This window comes from Mesitornis unicolor, unplaced genomic scaffold, assembly GCF_000695765.1.
Source record: "Mesitornis unicolor isolate BGI_N332 unplaced genomic scaffold, ASM69576v1 scaffold7273, whole genome shotgun sequence".
Taxonomy (NCBI): Eukaryota; Metazoa; Chordata; class Aves; order Mesitornithiformes; family Mesitornithidae; genus Mesitornis; species Mesitornis unicolor.
The window spans coordinates 20,134-32,622 of NW_010175240.1; the positions used below are offsets into that span (position 1 = coordinate 20,134).

The following is a 12,489-nucleotide window of genomic DNA, read 5'->3' on the forward strand; positions in this document are numbered from 1 at the left end:
TATGGAAGTGGAAAAAAAAAATCTTAAATGCTTAAACTGTCATATATGGGTTTGGACTGATTGAAATGTTTACATTTTATATTCTATCTTAATCCTGTTAGTGACTGCATTCGTGCACCAGTTTTGTTTTGCTTTTTTGCTTTTAGCCTTCTAAAAATGTAGGGCTTACCCAGACTTTTGAGGCTCAGGTTGCTCTCTAAACATTGGGTGGGACAGACTAGGAGACCAAAATAAACCAGAAGAAAATGAATAAAATTCAAAATAGTTAAGAGTTACTAAAGTTGGTGTTTTTATGCAGTTGGTTTTGTAGCTGTTTGTGTTCTCTTTCTGCAGCTGAGCAAAAACACAGTGAAAATGCAGCAAGATTTTTATATGGATATATGTGTGATGAGAGCACTGCTTTTCCGTTGCTGTCAACAGGTTTACGTGCTGGCCTCTATCTGGACAGCTCAGAAACATTGGTAGCTTTACCCTCCCCCTTCCTCTCAGAGGTGCAGCAAAGATTATTCTACTTTGAACCTGGGGTTTGGGAACAGGAAACAACCTGTCTAAACCCACAAAATGTGTCTGTGGTGGGACAAGGAACTGAGCCTCTGTGGATCTGTGTCCAGAGTTGTAACGGGGAGCTTTTGGTGTGAAATGTTTGTTACAGTAAATACTGTGTTGCTAGGTGGAGAGAGATGTGGTGTCCTTGGAGTCCAAAGGGTGAGCGTGGTGCCCTATGCTCCTGTTGAGGCAGTTTAAGTTTTATGGAATTGCCCTTGAAGCTGTTAAATGGAATGAAATGTGCCTTGTAGGTGTTTGTGGGTTTGCAGCGAGGACCTGAGACTGGGGGTGGGGGAAACCAGATCTCATTAAACTGGTTTGATTACATAGTTTGATGATGTTCCTAGTGTTTCAGCAATGGTTGTTCACAGAAGCTTTCGATAAGGAAAAAATGCTTGAGAACTTCCTCAATAGTGATGAATAAAACCTTGGCTCAGTCATGCATGAAGCATCTGTGTCAGGTTTAGCAATGTGTGCTTTATTTTAGAACTCGAATGCACCCCTAACCTGGGGCTGATTTAGCTCACTAAAGAAAAGTCAAAGCTATGGAGTCATTTAAAAATTACATTGTTACCATGGTGTTGATGGTTAAATGTGATTGTGATGGTAAGGACAACTGTTGCAGGTGGCCATACTGCTCTATTTTAACTTTGTTGCAAAAATAGCATTAAACTTCATTTACTTAAAGCACCATAGATACCTTTCTCTTAAACTCCTTTAGGGAAACTGGTTTTGATTTCATTGAAGGTGTAGCTCTTGTGCAGTTGTCCCCTTCAGTACCTTTCGTCTTTCCTATTACCATGACAGTTTGCTGCCCTGTAGTTGTGCTGCTGCAGCTCTTGAGGCCGTGCTATATGGAGGACAGCTAATCTCATCTGATTTATTTTTAAAGCCAGAAAAACAGAAATGTTTTTGTTTAAATCCAGGTTATGGTAATGGTCTGATTTACAGCAGGCTACCCATAAACAGTTCCACCATGGAGGTGGAAAGCAATGGGAATAGAAGTCAATTTTCTTCATCAGAAGGAAAGCACATTGTGCAGCGACACCCTGGAGGGTGCAGGAGGTTGAAGCATGTAACCTGTTGCTGTGTTCTCTTTTTCCCTTTGTGTGGAGACCTACTATGAATTAAAACCAAAACCTTTCTGTTTACCTTTACTGGCTTTTACAAGTAATCTCAAGTCTTACCAAAAATGACGGTAGTAGTGAATGGTTTAGATACACATGTTTAGGTGAGGATGATCCCAGGTTGAAGCCTGGAGAGTTTCTGTTCCATCCAGTTTACCAGGGCTGTTGATAAATGAGATGAAGACATTAAAGTATTCCTCATAGTTTTCCCTATCTAGAAGATGTCAGTGAAATACAGAAGTATTGCAGGACATGATGAGCCTGCCTGGCAAAGATGCTTTGCAGTGTTCATTTGAAAAATGTTGGTCCTTACAGATTTTAACTGCTCTTCTGCTCTCCTGAAGTTCCTCTGTAGTCTGTGTTACCTCAAGGGGCTGTGAATCCGAGGGGATTATCACCAAATACTTACAGTGACTTTTCTGTTGTTTTAATCTGTAGTTTCTCTTGGAGTCTTGGATAACCATGTTAGTTGTTATAAATTGCTTTCTAAAATTTCCAGGTCAGAGGGTACCTGCAATGCTGAGAGCTTCCCTACCAGGAGTTTGGGTGGTAGCGGAATATGTGAGGTTGGTTTACAGACCAGGGATATGAGTGATCTGCATTCCCATTCAGTTTTGTTCATGGACTTCTTCATGGTCTTGCATAGGTTGGTTATTTGCCTTTTGTGACGGATACTCATCGGTACAGGGAGGAGTATTTGGGCACAGGCTTGCCCTCGGACTGCTGGACTAATGTGCCTGTCACACTCACAGCCTGATTTATTTTTTTTTGTGCTCAATTCCCTAGTGTTCCTGTATTCTGGAGAGTAAATAATTACAAAGCCATGAATAATGTAATTTTACTCTCTGCTATAAATAGTCTCTTACTATGTAAGGGAAATACTCTTGCACTGAAAGACATTTTGTTTCCTCCTCCAGCTTACAATAAACCCTTCCTTCAGCCCGTGATCTGCACCAAACGTGTGGCCCTTAAAAATTAACCAAAGAGCATGTTAATTTGCGCTATATTCCTGTTCCAGGATCCGATCTCTTTCATAATAATGCAGTGGAATTTTTTTTCTAGGTTAATTCCCCACCATGTGTCAACATAGGCCATTAACCGTATGTGTGATTTGCTTAATGGCTGGCCTGCAGTGACTCAAATGCAAGTTCAAAATAGGTCTTTGCATACAAGTATTGTTCTCTCTAAGATCTTGATGATGGCTTGATTGGCACATGAATAGGGTACATTAGAGCTAGTTACTGTGTCTGAAAGAAAGCTAAGACATCATGTTGGAAGAAAGGAAGAAAAAGAAAACCAGGTTGAAGTAACATGAAGGAGGAGGCAGGAGAATTAACTTACAGATATGGTGGGGGAAGAGGGGGATGTTGCTTCTGTTGCAGGAACAGACCTGTCTGAAATTTTTCAGCCTTTCTGTGGCTCACAGTGAAAATATTGTAGGCCCTGCTTCAGCAAAATGCTAAAAGCTTACTGAAGTCAAAAGGCTTTATATGCTTTTTTTTTTAGTATTTGCACTGATAAAGGGCTCCATCCATTCCAGTTTCCTAAACCTTCTAAATATTGCAATCACTTCTAATAGCCAGGGTTGATGAGTAGTCTGAAGTGTGATTGCTACTGTGGAAAAGCAGGTTAAGCGCTTCATCCTCAAGTGAACGGTCACACAAATGTTCCAGTTAGTCTGAGCCACAGAAAAGTGGATGGAAACATTGACTGTAAGCTCCTTGCAAAGATGTTAGTGTGATTTTTTTCCGCTGCTTTCAAATGGAGTCACATACACATCAAGCAAACAAGGAACTGTTGGAGTGTCCTATTTCCCTGCTTTAAAAAAATAAAAAGGGGAGGAAAATAAAGGTAGCCTTTATTTTCCCTCCCTTTTTGTTTTGTAATTTGGATATCATTTACTTTTACAGTCCCTGCCTTTGTTTGAGAAGGCCGTGGTGGGTAGCAGCTGGGCACAGCAGCTGAGGGGGCTCCATGGTGACTTTGGGCAGGTTACTTCACCTCTGCGTGCCACTGTTCCCTCCCGTGCTGTGTGTCTTGTCCACTTAAGCAGCAAACTCTTCCAGGTGAGGAGTGTCTCCAGCCATGTATTTGTACAGAGCCAGTCACGTTGAACTAGGGCCCTTAGCTGCTTGTTGCAATACAAACAGCAGGAGATAAGGTGGTGTGCTCATTAGAGAGATAGCAGGAGTGCTTAGGAAATGGCAAGTGTATTTGCTGGATGGGAGTGTAACCTGTGTCTTACTTAGCCAGTCACAGCAGAAGTTGACTGAGGCTTTAAGCATTTGGATATTTCCTTTCTTACAAGAATGTTTACTAGAAGTGGAAAAGGAAACATGTTCGTAAACGAGAAAATGGCATGGCTGATAGGCTTTTTGTGACTGCAAAATGGGGTGTGACTACAGAACAGGTTTCTTTGCTTTTTAAGTGTTGGAGATCTCTGTGATCATGTCAGAGGCAGCAGGACCACATTTAAGATTGTTGGGGAGAGATGGAATCGAAAGTAGGAAAATAGACAATAATGCAAAAATTGGTTTCAAATCTTCTATTTTGTTTTATTGTTAACAGCTTTGTGTTAAAAAGAAGCAATAGATAAAGATCAGAAGGGAAAAAAAAAGTGTTGGGGCATGGCAGTGAGGATTGGAGTGTATGGGATGGCTGACAGTGCAGATCCTGGCTGTTGGCGTACCCAGAGGTGCCCTCCACCTGGGCCCTTCCTGCTGGGAGCTGGGCACTGGTGGTTGTGCAGAGCTCATCAGAAGTTGGGAGAATGTAAATTATAAATGCATACCAGTCTAACGTAGTGGGGGATCGCTGTGCTATTACCATATAAATCTTAGCTAGTAGTATAGGCTGAGGTAGCCAAACCGTGCAGTAATAGGTGTAGGTAGTATATAAAAGGGAAGAAATTAATTACTCAGTGTATTACTTTTACCTCATTTTTTAAACTCAACGCCATTGCAAGCTCAAACGCTTTCCAGGTGTAGGCTCCTCTGTAAACATCATCTTTCCTTTGCCTGATATTTGCTTGCCTCCTGTTCATGATTTCTAGCTGTATGGGTGGGCACATCTGCACGTAGCACACATCCTTGAATTTTAGCTGCACTCATTGGATTCATAGTGCAGGGAATTACTGTTCAAAGCCATAGTTGTGAAGTGGTGCTTCTGAAAGAGCTGTTTGCTTCTTGTTATCAGGAAGTTACAGTAAAAAAAACCCAAAACCAAACCAAAAACAACAAAGCCAACCTTTTTTTTTCTTTTTAATTGAATTAATTTAATTAGAATTTCTTTCTTGATCATCTAGGCTTTCTATACTTTCATTATATACCAAATATGATTAAGACATGAGGCAGGATTAATGCAAACTCATAGATTCTGTCCCTTCAGTGGTTTTATGTTCGTCCTGAAGCAGCTGGCTAATTGGGAAGGTAGGCCTAAACCAGGGATATAATTCAGCTCCTGGTCTCCCCTGGGACTGGCTGCAGAGCTGTGTGATTTGGTTGAAAATTATGTTGGTTTTCATTATGTGAGCGTGTTCCTACAAGGAGTCCAACACTGAAAGTGTTTCTTCAAGACCATAGAACTGCAGTACAACTTAGATTGGTCTAACCTTGGCTTTCTGTGCTTTCTCCTCTCCCCCCTGCCCACCTTCTGCTTCAGCTCCTCTGCCTTTCCTTGCTGCTGGCACACCAGGCAGTTCTGGTTAATGCAGATTTGAATTTGAAGCACTAACCATTGCAGTACAGCTACACATAGAATCACAGAATGGTTTGGGTTGGAAGGGACCTTAAAGATCATCCAGTCCAACCCCCCTGCCATGGACAGGAACTCCTCCCACTGGACCAGGTAGCTCAAAGCCCTGTCCAACTTCCAGGGAGGGAGCATCCACAACTTCCCTGGGTAACCTGTCCCAGTGTCTCACCACCCAATATACTTATGTCCTTTTTTATAATGGGCAAAGAATTGTTGGTCTGGTATACTAAGAAAAATATCTGTTGGTTTGTCTTGTTGATCTTTGCTTATGTTAACATAATCAGAGCGTTATCCATGTATCAACGGTCCCAGTGGTAATGGATGGCTAATTGCTGCTGAGTATATTCCAGCGTCATGTTGACTTGCATGTGCAATAACCTGGCTTATTTAATGTAGTTTCTAAAAGTATTAACAGCTCCAGCTTTTCCTAGTACTGCTGAAGCTGGATCAGGGTTACTACCTGAATTTTACGGAAGATTAAGACCTTTTGCCTAATGGTTTTGCACAAGTAGGTAGGAGGGCTTTATTCAAATACAGATAGCTCTGCCTAAATGATTTTGTAAGTGTTATAATTAAGTAATTCGGTGGCAGAGGGCCCAGACCTTGGAAAAAGACTGAATGGAGCCTACAGTATTACATGCTATTATCTATCAGCAAACAGGTTAAGCTTGCTCAGAGGGAGTATTTTACAGGATTTTAAAGGTGCCTTGTTGAAACATGATCTTCTTTCCTTCAACAAACACTGCTCGCTCGCTCTCTCCCTCCCTCCCTCCCTCCCTCTTTCCTTCTCCCCCTTCCCTTCTAAATTTCACAAAAGATAGTTTAGGTGGAGAGCCAAAAAGAAGTTAGCTATTCATGAAGTGCAGGGGAGCACAGGGGGAGTATTTTGATTTTAATTTTTAAGCAGCCAATCTTGATTGGTTTTGACTGAGATCTAACTTTCCTTTTCTGTAGCTAGGTATTTCATGCATTTCCGGTTTAAGATTTATTTAAAGTAGAGTATTTTAGGTCACTAGTATGCCTTTGGATGCAGTGCACGGGTGTGGTGGGAAGGTGCGTGTGTCCCCAGTTCAGTGCAGATCCACATGTCGATAGCCGAGGCTGCGCTGCAGGATGGAAAGTGCAGCGCTGGTATCTCCTGTGAGTTTTGGGAGACGTGCCAGCACACCAGAGCTGGGTAGTGAGGAAGGTTTCTTTGCCTAAAGTGTGCACACCTTTTGGCTGGGGAGATGCAGTGAAGAATGATAGGTCTTGTCACGAAAAAGGCTGTGGCAGCTAAATGTCCCTCAATGTAGAGTAACTAGCATAGTTTCCTTTTCAATGCCCACCAGTTACTGGGGATTGTTAGCTTTCATTCGCTGCCTATATCTTGGGCGGATTTATTTATTGGTTTTGCCTGTCCTTTCTGTACCCTTCTACAGGAAACCTGTTGTCCATTTTGTGGTCCCTCTTTGTCATTACAGCTTTTCTTCTTGGGCAAGAATTATTGTCCCCCTCCTGTTTCTGTCATTAGCTGTCCTTTCTAGTCAGAATCCCGCTCTGGCAATTGCTAAGGAAGATGTTTAGGGTAAATCTAAGAAGGGTCAGGCTATTTTATGGTAGAGGCAGTGCTTTAAAATCGGAGAAAGTGATCTGTGCCCTGCAGGAGATGCTGTGAGATGCTGTGCGTTTTATCTAATTCACTTTTTGTGTGATACCACTGCTGAAAGCTGTGGCTTAAGCCACTTTCTAAAGATAAACAAGAGTTTATTTTTTTAAAATATGAGAGAATTAGTAAGTTGCCATTCAAGAGATGAAGTATTTCTGGACAGCAGGATGACCATGAGCCAGCAATGTGCCCTTGCGGCCAAGAAGGCCAATGGCATCCTGGGGTGTATCAGAAGGGCTGTGGTGAGTAGGTGAGAGAGGTTCTCCTTCCCCTCTACTCTGCCCTGGTGAGACCACATCTGGAACATTGTGTCCAGTTCTGGGCCCCTCAGTTCAAGAAGGACAGGGAATTGCTTGAAAGAGTCCAGCACAGAGCCACAAGGATGATGGAGGGAGTGGAGCATCTCCCTTATGAGGAGCGGCTGAGGGAGCTGGGTCTCTTTAGCTTGGAGGAGAGGAGACTGAGGGGTGACCTCATTCATGTTTATACATTTGTGAAGGACGAGTGGAGCCAGGCTTTTCTCTCTCATGTCAAATGATGGGACAAGGGGCAAGGGGAGCAAGCTGGAGCATAGGAGGTTCCATGTGAATATAAGGAAAAGCTTTTTTACCATGAGGGTGACAGAGCACTGGACCAGGCTGCCCAGAGAGACTGTGGAGTCTCCTTCTCTGCAGACATTCAAAACCCGCATGGACACGTTCCTCTACAACCTGGTCTGGGTGATCCTGCTCTGGCAGGGGGGTTGGACTGGATGAACTTTCGAGGTCCCTTACAACTCCTAATATCCTGTGATTCTGTAGTAGTAAGTAATAGTCAGAATAACCTGAAGGCATCTAGCAAAGCAGGCTGAAGACAGCAAATAGCTGCTGGAGTACAATGGCTTGATTTTTCACCTTTGACCTGTAAAAATGTGTCTCTGTGGTACCTGCAGTGAAACACCACTTGCAGTAGGTTTCTTCAAGCTACTTGATTTAGATGTGGTTTTTTTTCTTTTCTGTGATACCTTCCTGGAAGAAGGACAAACCTGACTGAGTGTGAGCCTTATTTATGGTTCAGAACTGCAGCTGTGGCAGCAATAGCACTGTAGGAGGGAACATGGTTGTGTTTACATTCTGGTGTTGCATCTCTCCTACCTGAAATGGCGAAACCGATGGTAACGATAAGGCTGTGATTCATGTTATCCCCTAAACGCAGCCTCTTCTTGCTAAAGAGGTTACCACCTTCAGGTGCTCATCATTTTAGTTTTGATGCCAGCTCCTTGCCCGATCACGCCCTGACCTGCCTCGGTTAAAGTTGGTTTGCGAGCAAAGATTTAGCCTGGCTGCTTAGTACAGATAAGCCTGGTTAATGGCTAACTGCTGAAAGGTGCCGGTCTACCCCAGCTTCTCCTCTGTTTTCCTCACGAATCCACAGTGTAAAACCACGGCATCGCTGTCCTCATCTTTTACCTCTTAAAACTTGTGCCTGTTTTGCACTTCCCAGGGAAAATATGCCATATAAAAGTGTGGGGTTAGGTTTAATTTCAAGACAGAGCTATAGGTTGCTGGGGTTGACAGATCATACCGTGAGGTGATGAAAGAACAAGAAATTTAAGATAAGCCTTTCAGATACAGAGTCTGAACTTCAGTGTACCAGTAAAATTTAGGGTGAGTGGGGTTTTTTTGGTGTTTTGTTTGGTTTTTAGATTGGTTGGGTTGGGGTTTTTTTGGTGACAGTTGAAAGGTTTGTCCAAGTGCTGTTTCTGGGGAACTTACATCATATTATAACCCAATCCTGAGCGGATCAGTGTCATCCTGCCAGAATGGGGCATTGGCAACTGCTGACGTGATGGTTCTGTTGTGTGATAGCATCATTCCTGTGGACACTGCTAGAGGTTGGGAAAGCACTTTTAGCTATTAGTTTTGTTCATTCTTAAACTTTATTTTGTGTATTAGGACCTTAAATGAGCTCTGAGCTCATCAGCCTGAGTTGGTTGGTGAGACATTGGCAATCAGTTTCCACAGAAACTACTTTTACTTTTTTTAAAAAAATTAAACAAAAATTGATTTCAAACTTGTATGGTGGTCATTAAGAAACCTTGAAAGTCGGTGTCTCGATGTTCCCCAAAGTCTGCAGATCAGTGCTATAAAGATTGGCTTATTTGCTGAGTAAGAGTTACTATCGCATGTAATGAAGGCGAATACAGAAACTTTGTAATAATTCCGGCTTTTTAGCAAGGCATTGTGATAAGCAGTCCCTGAAGATTCACATCATAATGCTAAAGACAGAACTGCAATGCATCTTTGTGCCTGTTTTTGTTAGAAATGCAGTTTTGCTGAAAATACATTGCAGTAGAATTCATGGGTATTGATGGTGCTTCTCAAATCTTTATTGTTAAGGTGTTCGGTTTTGTGCTTACATCCAAAGCTAACACTTGAAGCTACAGGCAAAAAATATTCTTTGCTAATTTCAGATCCCAGAGAAAGCCGAAATTATGTACAATTTGGATGTCAGCCACGTTGTATGTCTACATGGTTTTCACTGACTTAATTTAGGATTGCGTATGACACTTCTGAAAGTCAGATGTTTATAGCTCTGGAAACTTCAAGACCACTGCTTCCAGACAGATGTGATTTCTTACTTCTGTCCTAAAGATCTATCACGTAGTGTAGCGAGTGTGGTTGCAGTCAAAATCCTTGACAGAGCAATGTATAGCCATTCATAAAGCGCTTTCTGATGATATATACTGTTGATCTATTTTTACTCACACCATTTAATACGGTATATTTGATAATAGGGTTGTCTATCACCTGAACAGTCTCTTAAGAGACTTGTGATTTTCTTTCAGGGCTTACTGTTTCTGAGGATTCATGTAGAGGCCTCCCCGCTCTTACCCTTCTGTCCTCTTCATAAGTGCTTCCCAGTTGATTCTGGAAGGGAATGTGTAGTCATCTGGAAGGGAGAGGACTAGCTTGGATGCATGAAACACGTGTATTCGTGACAATTTGAAAACTGTTTATGGGGTGCAGGGAGAATAAAAGTTGCAGTCTCCTGTGGAGCAGACAGCTGACAATTCTTGTATCTGATACTTTCTTGCACAAGAAGAAAAATGTCCCCTGCAGCAACTGCAGCATCTCATGGTACCCAAGCTGCTGCTGAGACACAAAACACCTCCTAAAACACATGGGCTGTAGAGTGCAGAAATAAATCATCTCCAGTTCGGCTCCTTCTGCAGCTTAGCAGAGGAGTCTTGTGTGCCGCAGTGGATTTTCTCAGTCATCTCACACTATTGGGTTTGTTTTATATGTGGTGAACCTTATTTTGATCTCCATTGCTCTGTAGTGATGTTGGTATACTCGTAACAGCTGCTGAGAAATAGCTCTTGGTTTACACTGGAATATGAGGAATGAATTTTGCCCTGTTATTTAATAAACGTAGTTTAAAGAAAGAATCTAGATTTTAATGTAAGAGTGCAGTGTTCACATTGGTGGTGACTGTGGGCCTGCGCTGCTTGGTCAGGAGCAGACCAGTTCCCAGTTACTTGTTAATCTCAACAGTAGTTCACTGACATCAGTTGACATACTGTTTTTCCCCAGTAACTACGAGGGTTTTTTTTTGTATTTAGTGTATTCTGTTTTCAGTATAAATAAGGAAACTTTTTTTTAATGAGCTATGTTAGGCATTATGGTCTGGCAACTGAAGGAATAACATGGGCACTCTTTGCAAAAAGTGGTTGAATTAGCTGCTGCAACGTTTTTGGTAGGTTGTATGGTACTGACATGGCCTCTCATTTGTCACAGCATGAAGGAAAGCACAAATGTCCTGAGACACCATTTTCTCAGAAGCGGCACCAACCCCTCTGTGTGCTCCTTGCTCCCCTTAGGGGCCTGACTCTGAACTTTCTAAGGTCAGCACAGAGTCCTGTCATGGGTGGGAGCCATGGAAGATACCCAATGCATGAAAATTTTAGTTTCTCAAGGGGTTTGGTTTTGCTGCTACAAAACAGTTCTTCAGGGATTTGTGCCCTTCCAGTATAGTAAGAAGAGTCTAAATAGACCTTTCTTTGCCTCATCAAAAAATGATAATTCCAATTGAGGCAGCTGTTTGAAAAACAGTGATGGCTGTGGATGGGCCAAGAGCGTCTGCCCTGGCATTAACCAAGGGCTGGTGCTTTATTCTGAGTTTTGTAGGTGGCAAACAGTATCTGCTGTCCTGCGTGCAGCTGCCAGCCCTTCAGATCTTCATGCAGGAGCCCCAGTGGTACTTGCTGACTGTCAGCGTCAGGGGGGAGGTTTGGTTTTGTTTGCTTTTCACCCAAAATATGTGGGGAGGTGGCACATAGATGCTAGACAAGGATGTATGGAAGACAGCAAGCAGCAAGAAGCTGGGAGGACTGTACTGACCGCTCACAGAATGGCTTGTTAAATGTTACATGTTAAAAAAAAAAAGCAGTAACCAAGTGGAAAGTACAAAGTTGGGTTATGTCATGAATTGTTAGGCAGTTATTAGTTTAATTATCAAACTGAATTGTTTTAATGCTACTTTTACTCACATTGAGTAACAACTTGCTTTAGGACTGGATTATTGTGATGGTTATGTAGGTGTGAACTGAGGTGATGGCACCGAGTTTGCCACTTACTGCTCCTTCAGAAAGAAAAAAGCTGAACATGTCTGCATACCGGTCATGTAAGCACTTGCTGCCGGCCTATCTCTGCTCATGGACTGAGAATGAAATCTACTTAAAACTATTACCTCAAGGACTTATATACGTTTTGTAGGAAGGAAAAAAAAAACCACTAAACCAAAACCAACTGTGGTAGAGCCAGGACGTGTTTCTGCTGTTCTTGTCAGTTGTTCCAGAAGCCATGTTTGCCAGAAGCTCTCTATTAAGACCCAGTGCACTTACTCTTTTTTTTTTTTATTATTTAAGACATTGTGGGATGAAAAGTTCCATGGTGGGTGGTCACAATCTTTTAAATTTTTTTCATATGCTGTGGTTTTACAGTGGTCTTAATCATGTCTGTTAAAATTGTATGCATGTGTAAGTTGATAAAAATTAGTACTGGGGATAACAGTACTGCAGATCCTCTTCCATACATGCATATCCTGTAGCTTCACAGAAACTTATTTGGGTTGTTGTGTTTTTTTTTGCTTAGAGACATCAGAAAACTTTTAAAATCAACCTTCTATTATTTAGGTCTTTGCTGCAGCTTGATTGTCAAATTACCGTGCTTTGTTAGTTTAGCATGCTATTTCTAGAAAGGAATATTATTGTGAGATGCTAGAATATTTTAATCTATTATCATACCATTTGATTAGCCTTTTTCTAGCGTGTAAAAATCCCTTGCTGTTTATTGATGAATGTATTTCTTCTCCAGAGACATCAGCATGAATAACATCACAAGGCTACCAGAGGATGCGTTCAAGAACTTTCCC

At 42.0% G+C, this 12,489-nt stretch overlaps 1 protein-coding gene across 1 annotated transcript in view; it reads left to right on the plus strand.

Annotated features, from left to right (window-relative positions):
• The window catches only part of LGR4 (leucine-rich repeat containing G protein-coupled receptor 4), a 72,501-nt gene that overhangs the window by 17,537 nt on the left and 42,475 nt on the right, over positions 1-12,489 (plus strand). The window contains exon 2 of the mRNA XM_010181303.1: positions 12,432-12,488. Coding sequence (XP_010179605.1) covers positions 12,432-12,488 — 57 coding nt within the window. The remainder of the gene's footprint in view (positions 1-12,431; position 12,489) is intronic.